This window comes from Alternaria dauci, chromosome 4, assembly GCF_042100115.1.
Source record: "Alternaria dauci strain A2016 chromosome 4, whole genome shotgun sequence".
Classification (NCBI taxonomy): domain Eukaryota; kingdom Fungi; phylum Ascomycota; class Dothideomycetes; order Pleosporales; family Pleosporaceae; genus Alternaria; species Alternaria dauci.
The window spans coordinates 415,458-430,673 of NC_091275.1; the positions used below are offsets into that span (position 1 = coordinate 415,458).

General features: G+C 55.1%; 3 protein-coding genes across 3 annotated transcripts; all 3 read left to right on the plus strand.

Annotated features, from left to right (window-relative positions):
- Nucleotides 1-305: 305 nt before the first annotated feature.
- Nucleotides 306-2,981, plus strand: ACET3X_004739 (uncharacterized protein). Its single transcript, XM_069451405.1, has one exon. The coding sequence runs from the start codon at nt 1,038-1,040 to the stop codon at nt 2,451-2,453; it is 1,416 nt and encodes a 471-aa protein (XP_069306783.1). The 5' UTR covers nt 306-1,037; the 3' UTR covers nt 2,454-2,981.
- A 26-nt stretch (nt 2,982-3,007) lies between these two features.
- ACET3X_004740 (uncharacterized protein) lies at nt 3,008-9,973 on the plus strand. Its single transcript, XM_069451416.1, has 3 exons — nt 3,008-3,143; nt 3,199-4,876; nt 4,938-9,973. The coding sequence occupies exons 2-3, from the start codon at nt 4,743-4,745 to the stop codon at nt 9,421-9,423; spliced, it is 4,620 nt and encodes a 1,539-aa protein (XP_069306784.1). The 5' UTR covers nt 3,008-3,143; nt 3,199-4,742; the 3' UTR covers nt 9,424-9,973.
- Nucleotides 9,974-13,160: 3,187 nt separating this feature from the next.
- Nucleotides 13,161-15,090, plus strand: ACET3X_004741 (uncharacterized protein). The gene is made up of 2 exons (XM_069451427.1): nt 13,161-14,274; nt 14,321-15,090. Exons 1-2 carry the CDS (start codon nt 13,659-13,661, stop codon nt 14,779-14,781), a joined length of 1,077 nt encoding a protein of 358 aa, XP_069306785.1. The 5' UTR covers nt 13,161-13,658; the 3' UTR covers nt 14,782-15,090.
- Nucleotides 15,091-15,216: the final 126 nt, after the last annotated feature.

A 15,216-nucleotide genomic window follows, 5' to 3' on the forward strand; every position in this document is an offset into this window, starting at 1 on the left:
GTACATTACGAAAAGGGAATGAAACATGGCTGCAGATGAGCGAGCCAAAGACCATAACAAGAAACAACCTTTCGAAACCATACTTTGCTGAAGCTAGCACGCCCATTGCCAAAGACAACGAACACCTCCCGCAAATTGATCCAAGACCAACTCAGAAACCTAGCCAAACGACTTTTCTCCTCGCAACAGCCAAAACAAGGACAGCGCATGCCCTAAGCCACAACAACCCCAACTTTCCACCACCTGCCACCCCCACCCCCACCCCCACCCCCACCAACTTCAACCGGCACGTTGCCAACCCTCCTGTCATCCTCAACCCTTACCTCCATTCCCTACACTAACCCCAGCACCCTCGCCTTCCTCCCCACCCCCACAAACTCCAACACCCAATCCGTCCGATGAAAAGCCCAAAACATCTCATCCCCCACCAATCTCCCAGACCCCTTTTTCAACGCCCCTATCCGCGGCCTCAACGTAATCGCAGTAAACTCCTGCAGACTGGTTCGCCAACACTCAGTAGACGTGATACAAGTCAGCAGCGCACTCAGATCCACCGCGTTTCTATAAAACTCTTCGTTATCGAGTGGAAACGCGATGGAGAGGTCTGGGCGTTGATAGAGGATCGTTGCGAGGCTTTTGATATAGAGGCTAGGAATGTATTAGTTCTTGATGTCTACTGTCTTCATTAGGTTCCAAGAGGGGAAGGGGTAACATCTATATGGAGAGGGGCGGGCGTGGTCTGCGAGGATGGTGCATGCGGGGAGGGGAGGGAAGGGCGATGTGGGGGTGTAAATGGCGGATAGGAAGCGGGATGTTGGTTCATAGACGGGCTCAGGTCTATGTCGCAGGATACCAGCATCGGAGCTGTAACGTCAACGAACCTCTCCGCACTATCCAGAAATCTCGCAAATCTCGAGTGACATGAAGACGAGTGTGTTGGTTGGGTTGTCCATGTCTCCGGTGATGACGTAATCAGGCGCATTCAACGGCCGGCTAGCCGGATTGATGCTCCACCGAGCAGCCTAGCGCCTTCGCACATGGCGCGCGGGCGGCCCATGCAAACATGGCTCGCAGCGGCCGCACCTCTCACCACCACCATGAGGGTGCGACTGACGCCGTTGCGCCTCGCATGCGCCCTCGCCGCCTTTGTCGTCGTGTCGCTGACCACGCTCGTCGTGCGCGTCTGGCGCGGCGAGCGCGGCTACGATGTGCTTCCGCCCTCGCCCGCGGCACCGCCCGGCCACGGCAGCCCAGCCTCGCACGTCGTCCCCTATGGCACCGAATGCTCGCCCTTCACCGCCGGCGTCATGGACCGCGTGACCGTCGTGCTCAAGATTGGCGCGGGCGAAGTCGCGACCCAGCTGCCGCTTTACCTCAACCGGCTCGGCCGCTGCAAACAGGATCTGCTCATCTTCTCCGACCGCAAGGACTCGTACGGCGGCTTCGAGATATCGGATGCGCTGGCCCACCTGCGCCCGGAATACAAGTTTAATAACCCCGACTTCGACGTGTACGACCGCATACAGAGCGCAAATGGCACGGCGGCGTCGGGCGGGGACAAGAGCGAGGAGGGCTGGCGGCTGGATAAATACAAGTTCCTGCCCATGGTCGAGTGGACGAGCTACCACCGCCCAGAGTCGGAGTGGTATGTCTTTCTGGAGCTGGATACCTATGTCAACTGGGACAACATGTACCGCTTCCTGTCCACGTTCAATCCTAGGTCGGCCTACTACTTCGGCTCCCCGGTCTGGCCCAAGAAGAAGACCGTCTTCGCACACGGCGGCACAGGCTTCGTCCTGTCGCGCGGCGCGCTCGATAAGATGATGGCGCTGGGCCGCATGTTTGGTGAGAATAAGCACTTTCCCGGCACCCATTTCTTCGGCGTCGACGTCAAGAAGCAGTGCTGCGGCGACGAAATGCTGGCGCAGGTGCTGAAGAAGAGCGGAGTCTCACTCCGAGGATACTGGCCCATGTTCAACGGCGAGAAGCCGACGACTATGCGCTTCGACAACGAGCAGTGGTGCGAGGCCGTCTTGACGATGCATCATCTCGGCGAAGAGGACTTTACACGACTGGCACAGTGGGAAGAGGCGCGGAGCCATCCCGAGAGGCCGCTCATGTTCGAAGAGCTGTTTACAATGATCGAACCGAATTTGCAGGAGAAGGCGGAAGACTGGTCGAACATGTCCGGGGATGTCATATACAGAAAGGGCAAGGCAGTGGCCAAGTCGTTTGACAAGTGCCAGAAGGCTTGTGCGGGTGATGGCAGATGTCTGCAGTTTGAACACGACGGGATCGAGTGCCGCCTTGGCTATTCCATTCGGCTGGGTCACCACCAGAGCAGCGAGGGCGAGCGGAGGTGGACGAGTGGGTGGATGTTGCCAAGGATCAAGGCGTTTAAGCAAGCCCGCTCGCCGTGCCAGGGCGCGCGCTTTGTTCATTCTAATCCCTGAGTGCAGCTCTCCGGACGCACCGACGACGATATGATATGTTTACGGCATTGTATGGCGTTTGATACCCCACGGCGTTTTTGGATAGCACCTTGTTGTGTGTATTGTGTGGGTTGTGGACGTGGGATGATGAGGGTTTTTAGGGGGGTCTGGCTTGCGACAGGACAGCGCGGATCAGAAGAAGGAAATCTGTGTAACGATTCGGGAGCGCCACCACCGGGTCGGAACGAGGGGCACCGAGAAGTCGAGATCGCAATGCAATATTAGCCGCGTCTTGCGAGGGCTTGCACGCGTCAGCCATACCTCGCACAGGTGCCGGGCCACTCGGACACATGCATGGATTTTCGGGGTCTTCGGACCCGAGAGAGACTCAAGTGCCGCAGGGTCTGGCTAAGGTATTCACACTTCTGTGTCAGCTGAAGCACTATAATGGGAAATGGGTTGGCGAAGATGCTCACAGATAATACACATTACACCTCATTGCAGCGCGTAGCACCGGGTGCGCTATAATAGAACTCACCAACTCGTACGAGCTTCGTCGCCACCATTGTTTTTCTTATTGCTGGTGATGGTTGTGGAAGCGTTCAGCTGGCACTAATGCTGTTGGCGTCGCTGCCTTCCGAGGTGGAAAGGAAGGAGCCCCTTCCTTTGTTGGGCGTGTCTTGCTATGATCTTCATCAATGACGATACTAGGTGGCTATCAGAATTGATCTACCGCCTCGAAGACCTGGATTCTGATTGCGTGCAGCATCCTGTCATTGGACACTGGAAGTTTGATCAACTGTGAAATCATGTGACCGTAGCGATCGCCGGCCCTTGGGCCTGCTGCGCACCGGGCCGGATCTAGTCTCCTCGTCACCCAGATGTCACTCTCCGCCTAATCTTTCCCGCGCCCATCTCATCAATGCACCACCATTTCATCCGACCGTTCAGCTGCAATAGCATACGCCGTACGAAGGCGCGCGGAACGATAGAATTGTCGAGTGCAGCGGATGTATCCCGCCACGCTTATGGCTTCTCCCCTCTTGTGCATCTGGTTCAGCCACCGCTTGGTATGATGGCGGGCGTGCCGATCGGGTCGGGATGCCTGACAGCTGAGTATGGGAACGCCATGTGGACACTAATGTAGGTACCGCACGAGCCGAGCTAGGCCAAAGTGCCCTTCGGGGTTATCCTTAGACACGGCGGCGTTGGGAATGGTGGCATACAACATCCCTGGTGTGCGCGACTCTCGCCCATGGGGGCCTATACGTTTCCGAATCGGCCACACCATCAGCGCTTTGGTGTGCTTCATACAGAACATCCCCTCCAATGTAACAAACAGCCCCTCGAAGCGCCTTACCTCGTAGCAGACGCGCGAACAAGGGATAGCAGAACACAATCTAGATTGCATAAGCCGGACCATCATCTCGCGCAGAAGTAATTCCCACGCAGCGGAACCGGGTACACCAGGACCCAATAGCTCGGACGTTGCGTCCAGGAACCCACGCCACGTGCGCCGCAGAGCAGACCACGGTGTCCTAGCGAGCCAGAACTCCAGCCAGCCGCATCACGCCAAACGGGTGTCAAGTTCTTAGCTCGGGGCGGGAAATTGCTTGTTTTCACGTCTTGGCTCGCCTAACTGTCCGTTCTTGTATTGCTTACCCTCGGTGCTAGTAGCGTCAAGCCTCAAACAGCAAGGGGGGACTAACAGCCTAACAACCCGCTGCCCCATTCCAAACACATGGTCCCCACATCTCGGCAGCCCCGTCCAGCCTTTTCTGCAGGTACCAGAGCCTAGATTGTTATTATCGATTGGAATAGCTATGCGCGAGGGATATTGTCGGACCATGTGGCGTACTTACTCCCGTTCACTGCTCAGCTAAGGGAAAATCGTATCTCGCTTATCGCGTGTGGATCTTCCTAAACGCTGTGCAGGTCTGCGCATCACTTACCGGGGCTTATTTGGGCGTCATTCCTGTACGATACCTGCATGGCGATGCCAAGGCTGTGGCTCAGGTGTGTCGCGAAAATAACTTCCACCACGAACTTTTGTTTTCGGCATCAGTGACGCCTGGGATGGGCGGGAGATGGAATGGCCTCGATGCCACAACGCCGCTTTCGCCGTGGACATGTAGAGGACTATATATGATTGTGTCTCTGGCACTGAATAGAAGGCCACAGCAGACATCGCTCGCTCATCGTCTCTTGTGCTTTCTCTCTCCGCCTCTCTCTACTTGGTTCACTTTCTAGTGTCATCACTCGTTTCTGACACGAACTTTTACCTTCGTTTCAATCTCTTCATTGCCAACCATGCGTTCCGCAATCCTCTGGGCTCTGACGGCCCTCACGGCCCTCTCATCCGCTGCCATCACCACCACCGGCGAGTGCGGCGGCACCTCTGGACTTACGTGCGAGGGCTCGCGCTTCGGCAACTGCTGCTCCCAGTACGTACACAACATCCCCTCTCTCTCTCTCTCTTCGAACCACTCACTAACCATACCACAGGTACGGCTGGTGCGGGTCTTCGCGCGCTCATTGCGAAACGTCCCAGGGCTGTAAACCTCAATTCGGTACATGTGAAAATAAACCGGATAACAAGGTTTCTCCTGATGGTACTTGCGGCGGGCCTAATGGCTACGTCTGTGCTGGATCTGGCTTTGGAGACTGTTGCTCGGAGTATGGGTGGTGTGGTTCTGGGACTGCGCATTGTGGCGCGGGTTGCAAGGCGCAGTTTGGGACTTGTGGGAATGCAAGGTCGTCGTCTACGCTAAGGACTTCCGCTCGCACCTCTTCTGCTCGGACTTCCTCTGCTCGAACGTCTTCTGCTAGGACTTCTTCCACCCGCACCTCCTCTGCTAGGACCTCCTCCGCCAGGACCTCCTCCGCCAGGACCTCCTCCGCCAGGACGTCTTCGACACCCACACGCTCAGCTACCATCCGGACATCTTCTTCCACTCGCTTGACGTCTTCCATCCGACCGGCGTCCAGCTCCGTGAGGCCATCCGCATCCTCTTCTGTTGCACCTCCGAGGTCGAGCAGCGCTTCTTTGTCTTCGTCATCCAGCGCTGCTCCGTCGCCTGCTGTTTCTTCTTCTTCTCTGGTTATCGTGTTTCCTACGCCCGTTACATCGTCCGAGGAAGTGGTTTCGTCGGCTGTTGTGTCATCCGAGGCTGTGTCTTCATCGGTCGTTGCTTCGTCGGAGGTTGTTTCGTCTTCGGTCGAGGTTTCGTCTGAGGTTGTTGCGTCTTCTTCAGCTGCGGTCGTTACTCCGGATGTGACTTCTTCTGCTGTCGCTACTCCGGATGTCGCTTCATCCTCGGTCGAGATTTCATCTGAGAATGTCAGCTCTTTATCGGCCGAGGTTTCTTCTGAGATCGTCACCTCTTCTTCGGCTGCAATTGTTACCCCGGATGTTACTTCTTCTGCCGTTGCTACCCCAGATGTTTCTTCATCTTCGGTCGAAGTCTCGTCCGAGATCGTCAGCTCGTCTTCGGTCGAGACGGTCACCCCAGAAGTCACTCCCTCGTCTGCTGTTGCTACTCCAGATGTCTCTTCGTCGCCTTTCCCCGAGCTCTCCACCGTGTCGGAGGTTACTGTGACAGAGACGCCATCATCCACCATTACCGCAACCCCGGATTCAGTTTCTTCGACCGAGACTATCACCATCACGTTGCCTGAAGCTTCTACTCCTGTTGCCGAAAGCTCTTCTATCGCCAGCGAGGTTTCTGACTTTCTCTCTTCCTCCGTCGAAGTTTCTCCCACTCCTACACCAAGTGTGGAAGTTACTCCCTCATCAAGCGACGTGGTCGTTACCCCTACTCCTATCAGTTCTGATGTCATTACATCCTCAGTCGACACTACGACCTCCTCCGAGACAACACCGTCTGCCAGCGAAGAGACACTTGCCAGCACGGAGTCTTTGCCAGTTGTGACGCCTATTTCCAGCGACATTGAGTCACTGAGCACCATCAGCTTGGAGGTAACTCCGACTAGCACCGAACAGCCAGCAATCTCTTCAGACATCTCGAGCTCGGTTGTCACTGAGGACATCACATCCACTGTCGGTGTTTCTGCATCATCCACTCTTAGCTTGGAGTCTTCGTCGACAATTGAGACCAGCGAGTCTGTGGCTGCCTCTTCCACCCCCATTGATGCCGTCTCTTCGACTGTCAGCGAAGTCGCTACTTCTTCTTCCAGCGAATTTGTCCTCCCGACTGTCAGCCTGATCCTGCCTTCCATCGCTAGCGAGACCCCAGCTAGCTCCAGTGTTGTGTCATCTTCTGTCATCGTAGAGTCCTCCAGCTCTTTGTCATCGTCTGCGACGCTTTCCTCGACATCTTCTGCCGTGTCATCTATTCTGGTCTCCCCTACGCCCGTCGCGACTCCGGTGCCTTCGTCTGCCGGACCATCCCCAGCTCAGTCTTGCATTGCACGGTCCGCAAACTACGTTTCCAACGGCGACTTCGAGAATGGAGCTCTCAGCGGCTACACTGTCGAAACAAGTCGCTCAACCGTTGGCATCGTCAAGGACGCGTCATCCGCTCACTCTGGCAGCTACTTCATCCGCGGAACAAGTACCGAGAACAACAGCAAGGACAACAACAAGGCCATCTTCACCCGCTACAACATCAACATTCCCACCGGCACCAAGGTCGTGGTATCCGCATGGTTCAAGTCACTGAGGTCTGAGACTGAGCGGATCCAGCGTTTCAGGATCTACCTCGACGGCACTGAGCTTGGCAACGTCGTCCCTGTCAACGGTGATAAGCAGTGGGTTAGGGTTGGCAACGCTGAGTCGAAGCCTCACACTGTCTCAGCGGCCAAGACGCATACTCTCCAGTTCCGTGTTGACAACAACCCGTCTGATGGACCCTACTTTGACATCGATGATGTTTCCATTGTGGCCATTGACTGCAGCACTGCGTCGGTTTCGTCGTCGAGCTCGGTTATCGTATCTTCCAGTTCTAGCGTGGTTGTGGTGTCGTCGAGCTCTTCTGCACTCGAGTCTATCACCCCCTCCGCTGTCTCTACGCCTGCCCCTTCGTCGAGCGCTGTTGTCTCGATTGCTTCAAGCACACCTGCAGCAGAGTCGTCTTCTGTCTTCTCAAGCGAGGTCGTCTCCAGCTCGGCTGTGATTGAGACGCCAGTAAGCTCATCGGTAGTTGATATCGCTTCGTCTACTCCCGAGCCTACTCCCGAGTCAACTCCTGCCACTTCTTCCATGGAGTCGTCGGCAGTTGTCACTTCAAGCACCCCGGAAGCTACCCCTGAGACTACCCCCACCCCTACTGACAGCACTGTCAGCTCTTCAGACGTCGTTTCCAGCACCCCTGAGTCAACTCCCGAGCTCACCCCAAGCGCTACTCCTGAGGTCAGCACTCCCGTCGACGTCGCTTCCAGCACCCCCGAGCCCACCCCCAGTGCGTCCTCTGAAATTGTATCTGCGACTCCTGAATCTACCCCAATCTCCTCCGATGTAGTTTTGCCCACGCCTGAAGCCAGCTCGGAATCTTCTCTTGAAGTCACTCCCACACCATCGTCTTCCGAAATCATCTCGAGCACCCCCGAGCCTAGCCCGACCTCTTCGGAAGTCGTCTCCCAGACACCTGAGACAACGCCCAGTGTTTCTCTACCCGAGATCGAGAGCTCCACTGTTGTCGATATCAGCTCGTCTTCTTCCGAGGTGATCTCCAGTACTGTTGAGATTTCGATTAGCTCTTCTGATGTTGCGAGCTCGACGCCGGAGCATGTTCTTACTCCTACCCCTACGCCAGAAGTTTCGACTAGCTCTGATTTGGAGAGCGCAACGCCTGAAGTTACACATACGCCTTCTCCTGAAGTTTCGTCTAGCTTCAGCAGCGTTGAGGTTACACCTAGCTCTTCTGAAGTCGCGAGCGAAACACCTGAGACTACTCCCACTCCTTCGCCAGAAGTCTCGGTGAGCTCTAGCAGCATCGAGGTCTCATCCAGCTCATCCGATATTGAAAGTGCGACGCCTGAGATCACTCCTACCCCTTCGCCAGAAGTTTCGCCTAGCTTCAGCAGCATTGAGATTACACCCAGCTCATCTGACATTGTTTCTGTGACGCCTCCGGCCACCCCCACACCTACACCGGAGGTAACACCTTCTGAGATCGTTTCTGAGATCGTGTCCAGCACCCCTGAAGTCTCGCCTAGCTCATCTGATGTCGTTTCTGCTACACCAGAGGTGACGCCGAGCCCATCATCGGTGGTGGAATCCAGTTCGGAAGTGATTGAGTCTACGCCCACTCCTACTGATGCTGCTTCTAGCACTCCTGAGGTCACGCCCAGCTCTTCCGAGATCGTTTCTAGCACTCCCGAGCCGATACTGAGCTCCACACCTGCTCCCGTCACTCCTACCCCCACCCCAACAACTCTCGTGACTCGCACATCAAGCTCAGCTACCGCATCATCGTCAACATGCTTCCCCAAGCCAACCGCGACCAACTACGTCAAGAACCCTGGATTCGACCACGATTCCAACTTTGGCACCGCCATGGCCTTTTGGAAAGTCAGCCAGACTGGCGGCGCTTACTCCGACAAGTCCTGGGTCTGGGCCAACGTAGGCCAGACACGGACTTCCAACGGCTTCAAGGGTGTCACTCAGACTGGTTCCTCTGGCAGGCTCGACAGCACACTCAACCTCTCGCAGAGTGACATTTCCATTCCTGCCGGTGCGGTGGTCGAGGTCAGCGCATGGGTTGATCCGATCCGCGAGAAGAATGCCAGCAACAAGGCTTTCTCTTTCGCATTGATGCTCGATGGGGAGGTCGTCCAGGAATTTGTCCCCACCAATGCGAACGCCAAGATGATGACTGGTCGCGTTGCTGTCAAGAGCGATATCGAGGCGCACACTTTGGCGCTGTTGGTGCGCACACAAGGTGTAGCGGGCCAGGATATCTTTGCTGCTGATAACTTTGCTATCAAGGTTGTTTCTGGACCTAATAATCTCAAGCTGTGCACGAGATAGTAGGGGTTTTTCTCTTTTGTAACGATGTAACTGCGTACACGCTAGTATTTCCTTTGTTCTGAAGAATGGTATGATGAGAGCGTAATTTTACCGGAAAAACGTTGGAGAAAATACGCAAGTAGACACATTCCTTTCAAGTACATCTTACATTCCTTCGCTGTATATTTAGTCAATAAGACCAATTCTTTCTCCCAAGTCATTCGACCTCGCCCTCTCCGCGCATCTTTACACATCTACAGCCCTTTCGTCATATCGGCATCGGGCCGTAGATCCGCGTCGCCCGATTACCGACGAGCTCGTCATAACGGCCCCGGTCCATCCCGCCCCAGACATACGGAAGCTTTGTCGGCTGACTACGCGAGTGCCGGCGGCATTAGAGAACCGGGCGAGCTTGGCGTCGCAGGATATTAGCATAATGAAGACTGCATCTGTAAGGGGGTATGATCGCCTGGCGTTACGCTCATTACTATAGGTGTGAATGCAACAGGAAAAACTACTACAAATAAAGGTTCTGCGTGTTTGGTTGCGATGGCGTCTTTATCGAGATGGGAGACGGTAGGAGAAATGAAAAGGCGGAGAGGTGGGGGCGGCAGGAGGATAGCAGCGGGCGGCTGTCAGCGGACATTGGGGCGGAGAACTCAGCGGAAAGAACAGGCCGGGGCGGATGCTTGAGATCGACGACAGGGGACACCTGCTGACACTAGGTCGAATCGGGAACAGCGACGGCGCGCGCGCTTGTGTCGAAACGACCCGAAAGACCCGTCGTTCCTGCGTCAGCGCCTGATTGCGACGTTAGCTCGCCGACGTGCTGAGACATTCGCCGAGTATCATGACGACTGAGACTTGGGTAGAGGCGGTCACGTAGACTGGACAGCTCGGCGTGCGGAGAAGAGCGGAAATGAGGTGTTTGCGAGTGGTCAACGAGCGTCTTCGCTTGGGGCGAGACAGTGGGTCAAGAAGCCTAAGATGAGACGACGGTGCACACAACGCGGACGGCCTCAACGCAAGGGCGGACAGGAAGTGGAAATGACGATGGACTACTGTAGGTACTAAGACTGATTGGTTGGATTTCTCTTACGCAACAAAGGTGAGCAGCAAAGCGACATTGGTAAGATCTAGCCGGAGCTTGAGCCGGTACACAAGGCGACTTGGGTCAGGCCGCTGTACAGTAGCGGTTGTCTTGGCTGACTCGCTTACCGACAGCTCACCGAACCAGCCCCTGCCATGAACAAAGCGTGTGGTGGGCGTTCCACCGAAACTCCGATTGCTTCTTTCCACCCTGTGCGGCTTACAGAAACCTGCGGAACAGAGCTATCCGACTTTTCTGATGAAAAATTTTCGCACTGAAATGAGGAGTTGAGTAAATGCAGAGCTTTAGCGGCCTAGAAGCCGAGCGGGTGAGAAGCATGCAATCAAGGTAGACCTACTATTCTACTTGCCGAATGTTCTCTCTAACGATGAACTATGAGCATGCGAAGGACGGTGGAAGCATGGCTAGGTATGCTTTCTACACTGGACTTCACCATGTCGGACAAATCAACAAACCTTGTTGGGCCGACACGGAACTGGAACGACATCTGCGCACGCTGCAAAGACGCCACATTATATTGTACACAAAAGTGCCTTAGTGCGTTTCCTAATGCGGATTACAGCGTGTTGATCGCTGGGGCTAAGCCACTATCAAGCGGGGCTACAGCTGTAACAACCAAGCCCTCCAAACTCGACGAAAACGATTCTCGCAAGGGTGCTATGGCACTGCGGGAAGTGGTTATTATTGCAAGGGGTTTCATGGAGAAACTTTTCCCACTTGCGCGCAACAAGCATGCTTGAGTCTACGCCCAGATGGCTCCCAAGAATGACCTGCGACTGGAAACGTGACCGGATTGCACTAAGCTCTACCGGCGACGGCCCAATGCAACGAGGATCCAGTTCAAGAGCTCCACCAGCCACCGTCCGAAAGCAGGGCTGACACGCCGTTTTTATGGTCTCGGCAAAGTATCCCCAGGGATCAAAATAGCGACTGATCGTAGCAATGACGTACCTAGCGTCCGCGCCGAAGACTTGCCAACTTGGTCTAGGCTCTGGGAGCAGACCCCGGGAGAGCCGGCTGTTGCTTGTCGCCAGTCGTGTTGAGATGGAAATGATTGGTGCGAGACCAAACAACCGCGAGGCTGTGAGGCAGCCAGCGGAGAGTCTTCTGTGCAATGCAAGGGATCTTGGCGATCTGCCACCCAACAGCCTCGTTGCTCTGGCCCTTGTTCATGCGCAGGACGTGCCGGTCTATGAACTTGGCTGTTGGAACGGAGGAAGACGCAATGGAGGTGACACAACCCGTCTTCGACACACCACCTGGGCATGATCGAAGGCGATATCAATTCAGTCCTGGAATCGAGTGCCCTGATCAGCAAAGAATGCAATATCTTTATTAGGACCCAGATACCGTAAGGGAAAGGGAAAAAAGATGTTCTTCACTTTCCGGGCAACGACTCAGCACGCGGGCAGCAGGGCGGTGTGATATTCTGCCACGAACAGCAAGGCGGTGTAGTATTCTGCCAGAAGCAAGTGGGGCAAACGTGGCCAGCTCAGGATTTAGAGATGACGCGTGGATCTCTCGACTCCGCGCCGGCTGGTGTTTTTCTCCCTTGGCAGCTTGTCAATGGGTGTCGGGGCGTTTGCAATGCTAACAGATAGACAGGAATATCACATGTCCAAAGGCCGGTGTGCACATCGTCAAAGAGAGCTTGCATTCTATCTGGGAGTTATTTCTGGTCATGCACTTTGTCCCCGTTCCATGCCGGTAGCGCGACGCGAAGGGAAGCTTGTCCCCGGCCCCCAGGCTCGCTAAAACATCGTGCGCTTGCGTCAAATGCCATGCTAAGCTCCTACACTCCATCGGCTTCGACTAGTTGCATTTCCTCGGCGGCGTGTCTGGCATGAAGACCTAGGGGAAGATGAGCTCAAGTGTGTGCAGCAATATACGCTCACATACGAGTAATAATGTTGGCAATTCTGTTCCCAAGCACGAGTTGTAAGATAGCTACTATCACCGCCGCAGCTCCTATCGCAATGTTGGTCCATGCTTCTGCGGTAGGCCATTCGGCTGCAGTGGAGCTGCAATTGGCGGTTACTGAGAAGTGAATCATCTCCTGAGAGATGAGACAGGCGATATTCCGTTGGAGTGTCGTGCAGTTCATGATGCGCGATTGGGGTCCGCGTCAAGTATGCGCGGTGCTGAGAAGGAGGTGATGCTGAATGACAGCTTGGGAAAGCGGTGACAACAACAAAATCTGGTGGAGAAGTAGTAGACTAAATATACATGGTTGCTGTGGTCCCGGGTGCAGTTGCGGCCACCATGGAGGATACTGATCGTTGCGGCCACCATGGAGGATACTGATCATTGCGGCCGCCATGGAGGCTACTGATGATTTCGCCCACTTGACTTGATTGCGCCGTTGTGGAAGTACTGGTTCGCCGACAATAATGTGTTCAGTTTGCGCGGTAATGATGCGAGAGTGGCCTTTCTGGTCAAATCATTCAAACCGCGTGGTTAGAGTTCGCACGCGACAGCCAAATGTGTCACACACGTCAAATCAGCGTGAGTGGACTTTTGATTTTGCTGCTGACTACCCAAACCTCCGGTTTGGTCCGCCAAGAAAATGGCATGGGCCGATAGCCAAGGTTTGGCCACCGGGATCCAGCAACGCCGTCTCTCTACCATCTCGTCCTCTTCGTCCCAAACAGGCATACTATGCCCACCTGCGCAGTCTTCGCATCTTCCGTTATTCACTACCGTATACGCGCGGTGCGCCGCAGTGAAGGCTGCGTTGAAGATGGCCTCTCCACATGGTTTTTGCCGTCCGAAAACAACAGGCGGGTGTCCTCATGACGCAGCACCCGTCCTTTGCTCAAGTACAGAATCAACCATTTCGACGCGAGCTAGCCCGGCTTAGCGCAAGCTAATACCCACCTGGACACAGTCCGATGGTGTTTTGGTACCTGCATGCGAGGAATGCAGTCGCTACGGGTTCCTCCAACGTGCCATATAACAAGGCAGCTGTTCCTTGGTGTTTTGCCGTCCTCTCCATTCAATCGTTGATACCCAAAGCTGCTAACAACCACTCTCACGCTCGTTCTTCGTACGTTTTATTTCCAGCACTATTATAATCATCTTTACGCTCCTTCGCGCCTTCCGCACCTCAACAACCCACTAATCCCTTGTCAACACTGCCGCTACCATGTGGCCATCCCCCTCCTTCTACTCGCCTCTCTCAGGCTCGATCAACCGGCCACTCTCGCAAAATGATGGCGGTCGTATCCTTCATTACGACGACCCAATGCCTCAGGCTGGCCCGACCCAACAACCGGGCGCATGGGACTCCCCGGCGGAGTTTCCCTTCCACGAGCCGCAGGCTCCTTCTGGTCCGTCGGCTCTACAGCCTGCTTGGATCTACGGCCCTATGCATGGAGGCATGGGCATGGGCAACCCATGCTCTCCTGGGGAACCTACTATGGGCGTTACCCAAGCTTCAGCGCTCTCCATGCCCAATTCTTCTTACGGCATCTCACCTTCCTTCGAGGCCTTGCCCTTTCAGATGGGTGCGCCTTACTCCCAAGCTGCAGCACCTTTCCTGGCTTCACCATTCTCTCCGGTTTCACAGTCTGCAGAGCACCCCGACACCGTGGAGCTCGACGCCGCTATACAACACGTATTGCAATGGGGTACGAGTGAGGCGGACCTTCGTTGCTGTGTGGAGAGGCATAGAAGCTTGAAGGATGCCGGCATCTTTCAAAACTATGAGACCATGTCCAAGGCCTCACCAGAGCTCCTTGAAGAGAGGCTTCGTGCCATCGGTCAGTACATACCACTACACTGTCTTGCTCTGCTAACATGGACTAGAAGCCGCTCTACCTCCGAACGCAGAAGCACCCGTGCGCGCGCCGTCCGATCCATCCGAGACCCCCAACCACGAGCCTGGTTCCCTTCCGCGAAACAAAAAGCTTGGACGCAGGACTTCACAAACCAACGCACGCAAGGAGGGGAGGCCCAAGACCCCACGAGGCGTCACGCCAAAGAGCATCGCAAAGCCCAAGACATCTCAAGGCAAAACGTCGAAGCCTAAGCTCTGCCCGCACAACAACTGGACTTGCGAGCAGAGGACGGGGCAGGCACAATGGAGGTCAAGGGGGCAATTATTTACGCACTACAAGGAGCATCACTTAGCCGAGCTTCGGTGCAAGGGCGGTGATGGCAAGATCAGATGCACATTTCCTTTCTGCCAACACGGTCCGTTTCCAGGAGGAGGCGACCAGTTTATCGACCACTTGTGGTACGATCACATGGAGGTACCGCGCACCTAAGCCATCGTTATCTTCATCCCGCTGTCTTTACCGTCACGACATATTTTCTTTCTATGGGCCCTGCGGTCGCTACCGTACCGCTGGCCGCGCCTCTTCCGAGATTGCGCATTGCTCTTCATCGTTGTGATGGATGTGCCAGGGCAACTATGCGGGCACGACGCTGTTGACTCAGTGTTGAGCTTCTCTACATCGACATATCTATCTCTTCGTGGGTCACAGAGCTTAGAATTTTCTCTTCACTTCATCTCCTGCTGCTTTCCACTTATTGGGAAGCTTCAGAGACTTTATATAAAGTATACTATCCTTACAACCACAACGCTCGCCTTATTTCATCGTGCATGTGTAGCGCCTGTCAAGCGAGAAACATTGCTGCTGCCTGCATCACTTCATGTGGTACATTTCACGTGCTGCGGCGGTGTACGGCCTAGGTTGGTC

Excerpts from the sequence above, each read along its gene's own strand:
- ACET3X_004739 (XM_069451405.1), top strand. The coding sequence starts at position 1,038 with ATGGCGCGCGGGCGGCCCATGCAAACATGGCTCGCAGCGGCCGCACCT.
- ACET3X_004740 (XM_069451416.1), top strand. The coding sequence starts at position 4,743 with ATGCGTTCCGCAATCCTCTGGGCTCTGACGGCCCTCACGGCCCTCTCA. Across the intron at positions 4,877-4,937 it reads TTCGGCAACTGCTGCTCCCA|GTACGGCTGGTGCGGGTCTT; the intron begins GTACGTACACAA and ends ACCATACCACAG.
- ACET3X_004741 (XM_069451427.1), top strand. The coding sequence starts at position 13,659 with ATGTGGCCATCCCCCTCCTTCTACTCGCCTCTCTCAGGCTCGATCAAC. Across the intron at positions 14,275-14,320 it reads AGAGAGGCTTCGTGCCATCG|AAGCCGCTCTACCTCCGAAC; the intron begins GTCAGTACATAC and ends AACATGGACTAG.